The 13,629-nt window shown below is 45.0% G+C and overlaps 1 protein-coding gene across 2 annotated transcripts in view; it reads right to left on the bottom strand.

Moving 5' to 3' along the window:
• LOC129711815 (whirlin-like) overlaps positions 1-13,629 on the bottom strand; it is a 190,385-nt gene that overhangs the window by 25,947 nt on the left and 150,809 nt on the right. For both annotated transcript variants that reach the window (XM_055659749.1, XM_055659750.1), the window contains exons 10-11: positions 6,000-6,534; positions 5,562-5,734 (exon numbers count right to left, since the gene is read on the bottom strand). In XM_055659749.1, coding sequence (XP_055515724.1) covers positions 5,562-5,734; positions 6,000-6,534 — 708 coding nt within the window. The remainder of the gene's footprint in view (positions 1-5,561; positions 5,735-5,999; positions 6,535-13,629) is intronic.

Genomic DNA, 13,629 nt, shown 5'->3' with positions numbered 1-13,629 from the left:
GTAATGGAATTGGAACTGCCATGGCAGTTCAGAGCCCCTGGCTTGGGAAGCCTTGTTGAGTTGTGTGTATCAGTCACCTGTGGGAGCTACACCTGGTGGCGTCATGGTAAGTTCCGCTCATTAGAGGGGACTGTGGAAGATTCCTTTCCAAAAGATGCCAACTTTATGCATATCAATAAAGTGATCAAATCTCTGATTTAATTGGGATTGGGTTTTCAGTCATGTAAACGTCATTGCCTATGACAAATACCTGGCAGGGTTCCAGCATTTCTCCCACTCTGTCTGGCGTATGGGGGCCAGAGGCGCTCCAGTCCTTCCCTGTATAGTGCGTTGGCACCGGAAGGGAGCAGGACTCGGCGTCACTAGCACGTGCAGCCTATTTGGTAAATGACGATACCAACAGAGCATCGATCTGCACAGCTAGTCCTGGAGGCTGCTGAAGGGAGCAACCTGACAAACCCCAAGTCGGGGCAAAGTGCCAAGTTTTGGGACAAGATTTGTGTTTGTCTCAATCACGAACATCTAATGAATCAAATTATAACACAAGGAATGCTCCGGCTTAAGGCATGTCGGGCAGCAGCTCCTGGTTCAGGGTTGCAAATTTCTTTCCACTCAAATGAATGGAGTGGTGAAGATGGTGCTAAAGTATATGCACATATGCCTGAAGCAACGCCTGGTTCAGGGTTGCAATTCCTCCCACTCGGTTGAACGTAGTGTTGGAGATGGTGCTAAAGAGTATGCATACATGCCTGAGGCAACTCCTGGTTCAGGTTTGCATAAGTCCTCCCATTCGGATGTATGAAGTATGAAGATGGAGCCATATATATTATTCCCCGTAATAGGGAAGCATACACAGGCAGTTCAAGTCATATGCCTGCAGCTGCCTTGGTTTCATGGTTCGCATTTTTCCTCCCACCCGAAAGACTATCGGAGATGGTGTCGCAAAATATGCTCGGTATAGAAGCATGCACAGACAGTTCGAGGCATACGGATGGTAACACCTGGTTCAAGGTGCAATTTTCCCACTGTAAGAGAGGAGCAGAACATGACCAGCTGACGGGATCTCATGCTTTAATGCGTGATGTTTACTCCAACTCTAGAGAGAGTGTCAAAGGTCAGCACAGACTAACTCCAAACATGATCCCGAATATGACTATGTGCTGGGATCCCATGCTTTAATGCATGAAGTACGACAATCGCATGAGGAAAAGCGGTGTGCTTTTCCCTCTAAAATTGCTGCTCCATCGGGGACGGACTAGCCACTACAAGAGAAGTTGGCCAGCAGCATCAGCTATCCAACAGAAATGACAAACATGATGGACAGAGTCTGCAAATGGGACTTCGCTGAAGCTCCAACAAAGGTAAGTGACCTAGGGTTAGAGAGGCTGGTAAGTAGGTCTTATCATTAACTTCCGTAAATTCCAAAATGGAACAGTCTGTCGGCCCAGCTTAAGGTTTACTACCAGCGTGGTCTGTCTAGTCTGTTTTTCACTGTATCTGGCATAACATCAAGTTGATGTAGAGACATTGGTAAGGTGCTTTACACAGTAACCTCTGTAGTTCCAAGTGGGAACAGTTTGGTTACCCTGGATCAGGGTAAACCATTATGAAACTGGCTGACTATACGAGTCATAGTGACCAGAGAAGCACTGCTTCATCATCTATGAGAGGTATCAGACTGGGCAATGGAATTAAGTAGTTGAGGTTTTTCTCAAACATACGGTTTATTTTCCTCATTTACCAGAGTCACTGGTTCATTGGAATCTTCATTGCCATTTTCTCTGGGACAGATATAGTTACCAGCAGAAAGCTCGTCTGCAATATATTTCAACTTTTCTGACCTGCATGTCATGTTATCAATCAACAGTATTTATAATAAACCATAGGTTCTCAATACCACTTTTCCTGATTGAGTGGTGCATCCAAGAAATTGTGTTATGCACCCTGGAGATTTAGACATGTAGTCTCAGTCATAGGTCTGCGAGGTAATTCTTGATTCAGCTTTGCATTATACGAATCTCCACTCTGAAGGGATACGCTACGTATCCATCGTGGCTCTAATAGTCAAGAGTTTACAGGGAACTAGTTTTCTCACAATTAAGGGAAACTGTGGTTCAGCTCTAGTCATTAGCTGCTGATTATATTATCAGTGATATGTATGAATAGCTAGATATGCATCTTCCACGGGTAGCGAAGCCCCACAAAAATTCCGTCCGTAGGATCTACGGAGGAACAGCAGTTCCAAGTACATTCAGTGACAACTCATCCGAAGGTGTGTGGTCTGACCAAGGACTAGAGGGGTATAGTTCTCAAGATTACAGAAATATGGTGCAGGCCAAATCAGGATACCATTAGGCTATTCAAATTGTTGGTTCACTTACCCAGTTCTAGATGGATGATTGGGTATCTGCAATCTAACTAACTCAGAGAATCGATCTTGTAGTTGTATACTCTGTCATATCTATACGCATAGGCACAGTTTCTGCTGTTATAACTAAGCTAGTGGTGAAAGCCTATGCTGCCCATCTCAGATTAAGGGCATTATGTCACCGGGTTGTGGGTATTATGCAAAATTGCGAATGATAAATCTTATGCATTATCGGTAGATATTTTGGCAGTATTACATTTAAGGCAACATGCAATTTAACAGTACCAGTTTGCCTGTTCAGTCACGCCAAGGTAGACGGCTGAAGCTACTCTTATTTACTCCTTCACATGTGACGGCTGGGATAGCCTGTCTTCACGGCCAGCTAGCTCTGCACGATTGTATGAGAAGCTTGTGAACAACATGTGTGTCAACTCTTTACGGAAGTAACAAGGTTGTGTGGCTTCCAGTTTGAGCCTAGAGAAACTTTATGGGACTGCACAATTGACAGTTTCCTGTGCTGCTTTATCATGTCTGCTATACCATAAGTGGGACATAAATGATTAGTTCTTCACCCACTATTCTCTAATGTTATGCAGGGTGTCCTTTATTTCACCACCCTAATAGCTTACAATTATTGTAGTGTGAGATGTATATCAGTTTTTGTTGTGCAAATATTCATCAAAATTTCGTTAATGGGACCAGTATCCTAAAATGATTATGCTTTCAGCAACTGATCTCAGCATTAAGAACACATCCTTGCTCAATCATTGCACATCCTTGCTCAATCTCTGGCCTAGTCTCCATATCATACTGACATTAGGGTAGCTTGTTATAGAAATAATCTCATTAGCAAATGAGCAGGATTGTGTGCATTTGAGGTTGACAGCATACCCACCACGGCAGAGATCAGGGATGTCATTAGGCATACAAGTGCACTCAGCTGCTAGTGCCTATGATACGGAACATAATTCTTTTCTTTCAATACTCTCAAGATATTGCTGATGGCTCACTAGCAGCCAATACAATGGGTTTGACTTTCATCATGCAGCATGAGGCTTACATAATGCAGCTTAACAAATTATAAATTTGGTGGAATATGTCTGGACATTTGCAGATAGAATTATGTACTTTCTTGCATACATTATTGTCTAACTCGACAGTCTATTGGGACTACAGGCCAAATTAGAGCAATGGCCATGTATGCAAGTTAGCATCGTGATGTTAATACCTCATGTTTTTCCTGCCATTAATGGTTTATCTGTTTTTGTGTTTTCACACAGATTATGTCACAGTATGAAACCACAGAGCTTTGAAATCTTCACGTAGTCACTCACGTGACTTCGAAATAAAATAGAGAGATTAAACTAGAACTTACCAGTTTGAAGTTTGATCTTTATTTTATGAGAAGTTGCGATGAGGGATTACATGCCATCCACTCCCAACCCTATTCTCATAAAGATCAATCGGTAGTTCTAGCCTTCAATCTCTCTATAAGCTTAGGTCACCAACTATTCTGTGGGTTCATAGCTACTTTGGAGATTGATGCGTATGCGGTCTGGCGGGCTTCTTCACGCAATCCCTCATCGCAACTTCTCATAAAATAAAGATCAAACTTTAAATTGGTAAGTTCTCATTTAATCTCTCTATTCTCTCCCCATTTATAAAATAATCTACGCCTTTATTCTATTTTACTAAAATGCGTGCCTCCGCACTTTGTTCCACTGAATTTCTGTCACTTCTCTGCCCACTCTCCTAACCTGTCCACGTCTTTCTGTAGAGTGCTTGCTTCCTCTACATTGCTTGCCCCTCCACCTATCTTAGCATCATCTGCAAACTCGAACTCCCAAAAGGCTTCAATCCCCTTATCCAAATCCTGATCAAATCTTCACGTTAAAGCCACCATGTTGTCCTGTATTGTTTGTCATATATATTAATGATTTGCACCAGAATGCTTACTTAAGTTTGCAGATCACTCCTAAATTGATGGTAGAATGGACAATAAAGAAGGTTATCTGAAATGACAGCAGGAGCTAGATAAACTGGGAAAGGGGACAAGGGATGGAATTCTACTTGAAAAATGCCATACATTATGAGAACATTAACCAGGCTAGATATACACAATTGAATACAGAGCCCCTGTAGAGGGTGTTGAACAGCAAGACCTTGGGGGCATTAGTATACCTTTCTTGAAAGTGAGACACAAATTGATGGATTGTTTTGAAGAAATTCACCTGGCAATTTACTTGTGGAAGCAATCACAAACCTGAATGATGCTAATTATTCAAATGACCTGCTGTGAAAACATCAGTTCCATTTTTAGTGTTCCCACTTTAGTTTATTGTCACGTGTACCGAAGTCCAATAAAAAGCTTTTGTTGCGTGCCATCTATGGGAAAGTAATCAGAGTGAACTGTGGAATCCCTTTAATCCCTTTACTTTTGGCTCATGGACTACTCACTGGATGGATTCTCTCATCTACTCTGGATCAAATAAATCAATACATTTTGACTTGGTGACACAGGCAAGGACACCAAACAATTTCTTTCACCTTCCAGAGGCTTCCCCAGGTCCCAGCATCAGCCTGTTCTGGCATCTTTCTCACAGTAATATTGACAGTTCATCAGGTTAACACTTCCACTCTGAAATACCCTCAAATATCACAACTAGTGCATGCATTTGAATCAGGCTCAGCTTGCCCTGGAGAGTCATTAATTCAATTTTGCTCACAGAACCAATGGCTCTGCTAAAATGGTAAAAAGCTATCGCTCTGTTCATTTGCAGTGTATGTGTGTGAAGGCCGACTGATGTCAGAGGATGTAAGGATCTGAGAATGTGAGAAGATGTAAATACAAGTATTTATATTTTTACTGCTCATTTTTATGCGCTGATTCCTTTCATTAATTAAATGGTTCTCCCAGTCAAGAACTAAGCAACATCAAACATTACTGTCTAGGGAGGAACTGCAGATGCTGGTTAAACCAAAGACAGACACAAAATGCTGGAGTAACTCAGCAGGTCAGACAGCATCTCTGGAGAGAAGGAATAAGTGATGTTTCGGGTCGGGACCCTTCTTCGGACAGAGAGTCAGGGGAAAGGGGAATGAGAGATATGGGTGGTACTTGGGATAAATAAATGGAATATATACAGAAAGCACAGATAATGAAGGAAATGTTGAGCCTACAAACATTACTTACTGGTTTAGAGAGGCCCTCAGAGTTGCCTCCATTCCGTACCATGCCACTGGTGACTTTGCTGCTAGCAGAGCCCGGGCTGCCATTTTTGCTGTTGCCACCCATCTCGGCAACATCAACTCCACTGTCCTCGCTGAGTGTTTGCCCAGTGTCAGACAACTGGCACAGGGCTGCAGCTGGTGGGAACAGAGGTTCAGTTAGTGACGGAAAATAAACCTTTGCTCAAACATCAGATGCACACGTAATAGGTTCTGTATAGAGTGGTGAGCACACCACTGCTACTGGTCTAACCACAGATACCATTCTTTCTGTCTCCCTTTGCCTTGCAATGAATCTTGTCGCGGAAAATTTTAGAGAGTAAGTGGGCTGTGTGGTAACTGGAATGCTTCATTCTTTGAGAATAAAGATGAATAGCCATCATTCCAGCACAATGGTGCTTACCTCGGGGGTGCGGCAATGCTCTGATTTCATTGACATCGGGTTCGCTGTTTGCCTGATGAACCTCCACCATGACAAAGTGCTGATTTGCTGCTGCTAACTTGTCCGCTGAGGAAAGAGGTGGCAGGACGGGTGGCGACGGAGACTCAGAGAGAGGCAGCAGTTGGGCCGGAGACTTGACTCTGGGAAAGGGCCCAATGAGATGCTTGGTAACGTGAGCAAGTTGTGGCACCACCTCATTCCCTGAGCTCGGTGCCTTTGAGGTTTTAGGGTGCACTGTACAAACTGACTCATCCAACGAAACGATTGAAGATGAGGCAAGAGATGAACGGTCACTTGTGGATTCACTGTCAATGTTCGTGGTGGTTAATGAAGGACTTTGAGGAGCTATGAAGAAAAGGCCAGAATGTGATGACTCTGACGAGCTCCATCTTGATGCATCTTTCATTGTCTGTTGCTGTTGAAAGGCAGGGTTGGGAGATTCCAATGGAGCAAGCCTCAAGTCAGATGGATTTTCAATAAGTAACTGCACATTGTCCTAAAAAACAAACAAAAACGGTTATATTGCAACCTTATTTAAAGTTGGGAAACTCCTCTCTGTCTAGGCTGCAACTGAAATTGAATGGGACTAATGGACATAATTTATGGCCTTAATTACAGGGCAGTGCAACCTCACTCTACTCTAATGAAGCTTCAACTGATTCAAACTTGTTTAAAGAAGTTAATCAAAATGGGCTTTTAATTTGCAAATACAAATTGTTGGAAAACTTCAGAGTCATTGAAGATGAACAATGAAGGATAATGTCTCAAGAGTGCAGTAGACCATTCGGCCCTTCGAGCCAGCACCGCCATTCAATGTGATCATGGCTGATCATCCACAATCAGTACCCCATTCCTGCCTTCTCCCCATATCCCTTGACTCCTCTATCTTTAAGAGCTCTGTCTAGTACTCTCTTGAAAGCATCCAGAGATCAAGCCTCCTCCACCTCTGAGGCAAAGAATTCTGCAGACTCGCAACTCTCTGTGTGAAAAAGTTTTTCCTCATATCCGTTCTGAATGACTTACCCCTTATTCTTAAACTGTTGGCCCTGGTTCTGGACTCCCCCAACATCGGGAACATGTTTCCCGTCTCTAGCGTGACAAGACCCTTAATGATCTTATATGTTTCAATAAGATTCCCTCTCATCCTTCTAAATTTCAGTATACAAGCCCAGTCGCTCCATTCTATCAACATATGACAGGAATTAACCTGGTGAACCTCCCTCAATAGCAAGAATGTCCTTCCTCAAATTGGGCGACAAAAACTGCACACAATACTCCATGTGTGGTCTCACAAGACCCCTGTACAACTGCAGAAGGACCTCTTTGCTCCTATACTCAACTCCTCTTGTTATGAAGGCCAACATGCCATTCGCTTTCTTCGCTGCCTGCTCTACCTGCATGCTTACTTTCATTGACTGATGAACAGGGACCCCCAGATCCCGTTGTACTTCCTTTTCCCAACTTGACTCCATTTAAATAATAATTTGCCTTCCTGTTTTTGCCACAAAAAGGATAACCTCACACTTATCCACATTAAAGAGCCTTGCATCTTCTCACTAACCCAAACTGTCCAAGTCACCCTGCATCCTCATAGCATAATAATAATAATAATATATTTTACTGTCATTGCACATAAGCGCAACGAGATTTGGTATGCAGCTTCCAACCGATGTCATAACATAAATAACTAATAAAATTTGGATTTAGATATCCCAAGACATGGATTGTAAAAAGAACAGTAAAACAGTCAAAACAGTTCAACAGACTAAAGTGCAGATGTGTCTGTGCGACGTGACCATCCGAGGGAGACAGTCCAGGGGGGGATGGGGGGGCACTCAGCAGGGCCGGTTCAGAGTCACTATAGCCCCCTTGGAGCACACAGAGATGCCTTACGTTAATATGCTCTCTGTGGTGCAGCGGTAGAAGGTTGTCAGCAGCTGTTGGGGCAGACCAGTCTTATTTAATGTCCTCAGGAAGAACAGTCTTTGCTGTGCCTTCTTGATCAGCGCAGCGGTGTTGGTGGACCATGTGAGGTCCTTTGAAATGTGAGTGCCCAGAAACTTAAAGCTGGACACTCACAGTTCACACTACCACCCAGCTTTGGTTATCTGCAAATTTGCTAATGTTACTTTTAATCCCTTTGGCCAAATCATTAATATATTGTAAATAGCTGCGGTCCCAGCACCGAGCCTTGCGGTACCCCACTAGTCACTGCCTGCCATTCTGAAAGGGATACGTTAATCCCTACCCTTTGTTTCCTGTCAGGCAACCAATTTTCTATCCATGTCAGCACTCTACCCCCAATACCATGTGCCCTAATTTTGCCCACTAATCTCCTATGTGGGACCTTATGCTTTCATAAATTCCACTGGCTCTCCCTTGTCCAGAGCTGCCAAATTTTGTCAGAGCATTTCAGTATTCTAGTACCTGAAAATCAGTATTTTGCTGAAAAACATGTTATTTTGTTATGTGCGGTCATACCCATGTAAGAGTACAAGAATGCATAACTTTGCTACCAATTGACATGTCTTCTACGCACCTTACTTGACAATGTATTCATTGCCATCTCTTTGTATACTGCTGTTTGAACGGCTGCTCCCTGCTTTTAGCACCAGATGATGATCTGGAAGCCATTTTGGAAGCCTTCCTCGCTCCTTCTTCTCTCTCTCCCTCCCTCCATCACTTTCTCCATCCCTCTCTCCATCCCCCCTTTTCTCCCTCCCTCCTTCTCTCCCTCTTCCCCCCCTCCCCTTCCCCTCTCTCTCTTCCTCCCTTTCTCCTTCCTTTTTTTCTCCTTCCCTCTCTTCCCTCCCTCCCTCTCTCCCTTCTCTCCCTCCCTTTCTCTCCTTCTCCCTCTCTCCCTCCCCTCTCCACCCCTCCTTCTCTGCCTCTCCCACCCCTCCCTCTCTCCCCCTTGAGCCCACCCACCGTTCTGTAAAATCAAGGCCAATCCCAATGTAACTGCAATCCCATTGGTAATCTTTCACCACTAGGCTTATCCAGAATTCTACCACTGTCTGAAAAATAATCAATGGCTCAACTTCCACTGAGAAAGAGAATTCCAAAGACTCATTGTTATACGAGAATTTTCATGAACAGTCTGTGACCCATAGCGCTGTGGCCATAGCGCAATGTGTAAAGGCCTTGGCGCCAAAGATCCTATAGCGAAGCAAGATAGGCTACTCCTGCTAAATGCAATGGACTGACGTGTAGTACGCTATGGAGGGGATCATGGGCATTTTTCCACGCCCATTTTAGCAACCTGAGCCTACCTAACCCGACCCGACTCGCACTGTAATCAATGTTGCGGGGCAACAGTTTGTGTCGGTTAGATTCATAAATCTGTCAGTTCAAACTTCTTGTCAAGAATAAAATTTGATTCTGGTAATTGTCTTTTTTAATGTTTTTTAAATCATTTATTTTTAAATGGCTCACAAGCAGTGTTTGAGTTGATTTTGTAGTAACTGGAACCGACCCGACTCGCAGGGTGACTGACAGGGGGGGGACTTTTTGTGCGTGATTATAGGGTTAGATTCATAATTCTGTTAGTTCATAATTCTGTTGATTCTTGTTAAAGAATAAAATGTTTATAAACACACATACATGAAAATTATATAAATGTATATAACACACACAATTATATTTCTTCTAATCCAATAATGAACTTTATTTCAGACTAGACAAGAGACATTAAATAAGAAACATTGTAAATAAGAAACATTGTAAACATCCCTGCAACTTCACACACACTAGGCCTTATCCCCCTCGCCTGCCCCCTTACTACAATGTCCTCCCCCCCCCCCCCCCTCCTATGCCCCATCTCCTCGCCGCCCCGGAACCCCGCATGCTCTCTCTCCTCGCTGCCCCCGGGTCGCGCACTATCTCTCCTCGCTGCCCCCGGACCCCACACTCCTTCTCCCCGCTGCCCCGCATTCCCTTCTCCCCGCTGCCCCCCCAGACCTCACACTCTGTCTCCTCGCTGCCCCGGGCCACACAGTCCTTCTCCACGCTGCCTCGGGCCACACACTCCTTCTCCTCGCTGCCCCGAGCCACACACTCCTTCTCCTCGCTGCCCCGGGCCACACACTCCTTCTCCTCGCTGCCCCGGGCCACACATTCCTTCTCCACGCTGCCTCGGGCCACACGCTCCTTCTCCTCGCTGCCTCGGGCCACACACTCCTTCTCCTCGCTGCCCCGAGCCACACGCTCCTTCTCCTCGCTGCCCCGGGCCACACATTCCTTCTCCTCGCTGCCCCGGGCCACACACTCCTTCTCCTCGCTGCCCCGGGCCGCGTACTCCTTCTCGTCGCTGCGGATCCAATCTTTGGCCGGAAGCAAGAAGGCGGGAGCAAGAAAGCGGAGCAAGATGGCGGGGGCTGGTTGCTAAAATGAGTCATAAAATCGTCCATGAATCCGCCCATGAACGTACTTCACTTTTGCGTGAGAGTAACCCATCTTGCTCTGCTATAGGATCTTTGCTTGGCGCTATGTTTAAAGCCCACAGCGCTCCAGCCGGTAGCGCTATATTTAGATCCCACAGCGAGCAGCCGACAGCGCTTTGCTTAAATTCCCACGCGTTAAACTGACAGTGCAAGATGGCGTCGCCTCGCGGCAGCGGCTTCTACAGTTCGTCTGTCTTTTTTTTCTTTTTGTCATGTGTATATTTTGGTTGTAGTTTATATCTTATTTTAGCTGTGTGTATAGGGGGGGGGGGGGGGGAAACTGAAAAAACGTTTAAATCTCTTCTCTGCACGGGGGACTCCGACCTTTCCCTGTCGGGTCTCCGTTGTCATTGGGGTCTAGCACCGTGGAGCGGCCTCCAACTGGAATCGACGTGGGGCTCCAGTCGCAGAGCCTGCGGACTCACCACCGCGGAGCAGGCCGACTTCGGAGCGTGGAGAGCTGCGGTGACGCGCGGCTGCGACCCGACTTCGGAGTTTCGGAGGCTCCAGCTGCAGGCCCTGTGGATGGTAACATCAGGAGCTCACAGGTCCCTGGTTTGGAGATTCACTGTGATGGATGTTTATGTAAATTATGCTAATTGTGTGTCTAGGTTTTTTCATGTTTGTATGACTGCAGAAATTTTTTTTTACCTTAGGTTCAAATGACAATAAACGGTATTCTGATTCTGATTTAAACTTGGAGCGGGACAGGCAGCGACTCTGGAGAGAAGGAATGGGTGACGTTTCTGGTCGAGACCCTTCTTCAGACTGAACTGAACTCCGTATTTAAAATCTGTATTTAACAGTGCAAAATCGTACATCCGTATTCTAATCGCATTTTCGTACAAAATACGGGAAATCGGTACTACTTGGCAGCTCTGCTTGTCCATTATTCTGGTTACATCCTCAAAAAATTCCAGAAGATTAGTCAAGCATGATTTCCCCTCCATAAATCCATACTGACTCGGACCGATCCTGCTGCTATCCAAATGTGCCTCTATTTCATCTTTTATAATTGACTCCAGCATCTTCCCCACCACTGATGTCAGGCTAACTGGTCTATAATTCCCTGTTTTCTCTCTGCCATCTTTCTTAAAGTGTGGGGTAACATTAGCTACCCTCCAATCTACATGAACTGATCCTGAATCTATAGAACATTGGAAAATGAACAACAGTGCATCCACGATTTCTAGAGCCACTTCCTTAAGTACCCTGCGATGCAGACCATCAGGCCTTGGGGATTTATCAGCCTTCAGTCCCATCAGTCTCCCCAACACCATTTCCTGCCTAATGTGAAATTCCTTCAGTTCCTCCGCCACCCCAGATCTTCTGGCCACTAGTAAATCAGGGAGATTGTTTATGAATATTGTGAATACTGTGAATACGGATGCAAAGTACTTGTTCAACTCATCTGCCATTTCCTTGTTCCCCATAATAAATTCACCTTTTTCAGTCTTCAAGGGTCCAACTTTGGTCTTAACTATTTTCTTCCTCTTCACATGCTTTTCCCACTGTTCACGAACGAGTACATAGATGCACACAATAGGTGCAGGAGTAGGTCATTCAATGTTATCATGGCTGATCATCCACAATCAGTACCCCGTTCCTGCCTTCTCTCCATATCCCTCGATTCCGCTAGCCCTAAGAGCTCTATCTAACTCTCTTTTGAATGCATCAGTGAATCGGCCGTAATGCATCCAGTGGTGGAGGGCAGTGTGTGGGGAAGGGGGGTGTGTGTGGGTTATGGGGGTGTGTGGGGGGGGGGGTGTGTGGGAGAGGGGGGCGTGGTGGAGAGGGGGTTGTGGTGGAGGAGGTAGGGGAGGGGGATGGAGGTGAGAATTTGGATGAGATCATACATGGTGAGATTAGCAAGTTTGTTGATGATACAAAAGTGAGTGGTTTTGCAGATAGGGAAGATGGTTGTGAAAAAATTGCAGCAGGATCTTGATCGATTGGCCAGTTAGGATGAGGAATGGTTGATGGAATTTAATACAGTGAAATGTGAGGTCTTGCATTTTGGGAAGTCTAACATGGGCAGGGCCTACACACTGAATGGTAGGGCTCTATGGAGTGTTGTAGAGCAGAGGGATCTAGGAGTGGTCAAAAAGGCTTTCGTACAATGGCCTTCATCAGTCAGAGTATTGAGTATAGTAGTTGGGAGGCATGTTGGAATTATATAAGATGTTGGTGAGAGCGCGTTAAGAGTATAGTATTCTGTTCTGGGCACCATGTTATAGCAAAGATGTTGTCATGCTGGAAAGGGTACAGAGAAGATTTACGAGAATGTTGCCAGAACTAGAGGGTCTGAGCTTTTGGGAGAGGTTAAGTAGGCTGGGACTCTATTCCTTGGAGCACAGGAGGACGAGGGGTGATCTTATAGAGGTGCTTAAAATCATGAGAGGAATAGATTGCGTAGCTGCATTAGTATCTTGCCCAGATTAGGTGCATCAGGGATCAGAGGACGTAGGTTTATGAAACATTTAGACAGATACATGGATAGGACAGGTTTGGAGGGATATCAACCAAATGCAGGTGGGACGAGTGTAGCTGGGACATGTCGGCCGGTGTGAGCAAGTTGGTCCGAAGGGCCTATTTCACTCTGACTAAATGGATGTTAAAATGCAGATGGAGTTTAATGGAGCAAGTGTGAGGTGGTGAGGTCTGGGAGGTCAAATGTAGATCATAAGGTCATAAGAGATAGGAGCAGAATTGGGCCCATCAAGTTTACTCTGCTATTCATTCATGGCTGATTTATCTCTCCCTCCTAACCCCATTCTCTTGCCTTCTCCCCAAATGTAAGTGGAAAATATACAATAAATGGGATGACCCTATTCAACATTGATGCATATGGTATGCTTGCTGTCATAGGTTGTTCATTGACCACAACAGTCAGGAAGTTATGTTGCAGCTATATAGGGCTTCGGTTAGTTCTCATTTGGAATGTTGCGTGCAATTCTGGTCTCCCCATTACTTTGGAAAGGAGGTATACCAGAATGATGCCGATATTACAAGGTATTAGCTACATGGAGAGGCTGGACGGGTTGTTTTCTATGGAATGCCAGAGGTTGCTGGGAGAACTGATAGAAGTATATAAAATGATGAGAGGCATCGATGGTCAGAACCTTTTCCTCAGGGAGGGAAGATCACAT

Source organism: Leucoraja erinacea, chromosome 31 (genome assembly GCF_028641065.1).
Source record: "Leucoraja erinacea ecotype New England chromosome 31, Leri_hhj_1, whole genome shotgun sequence".
NCBI lineage: Eukaryota > Metazoa > Chordata > Chondrichthyes > Rajiformes > Rajidae > Leucoraja > Leucoraja erinaceus.
This window is presented reverse-complemented; position numbering and strand designations above follow the sequence as displayed.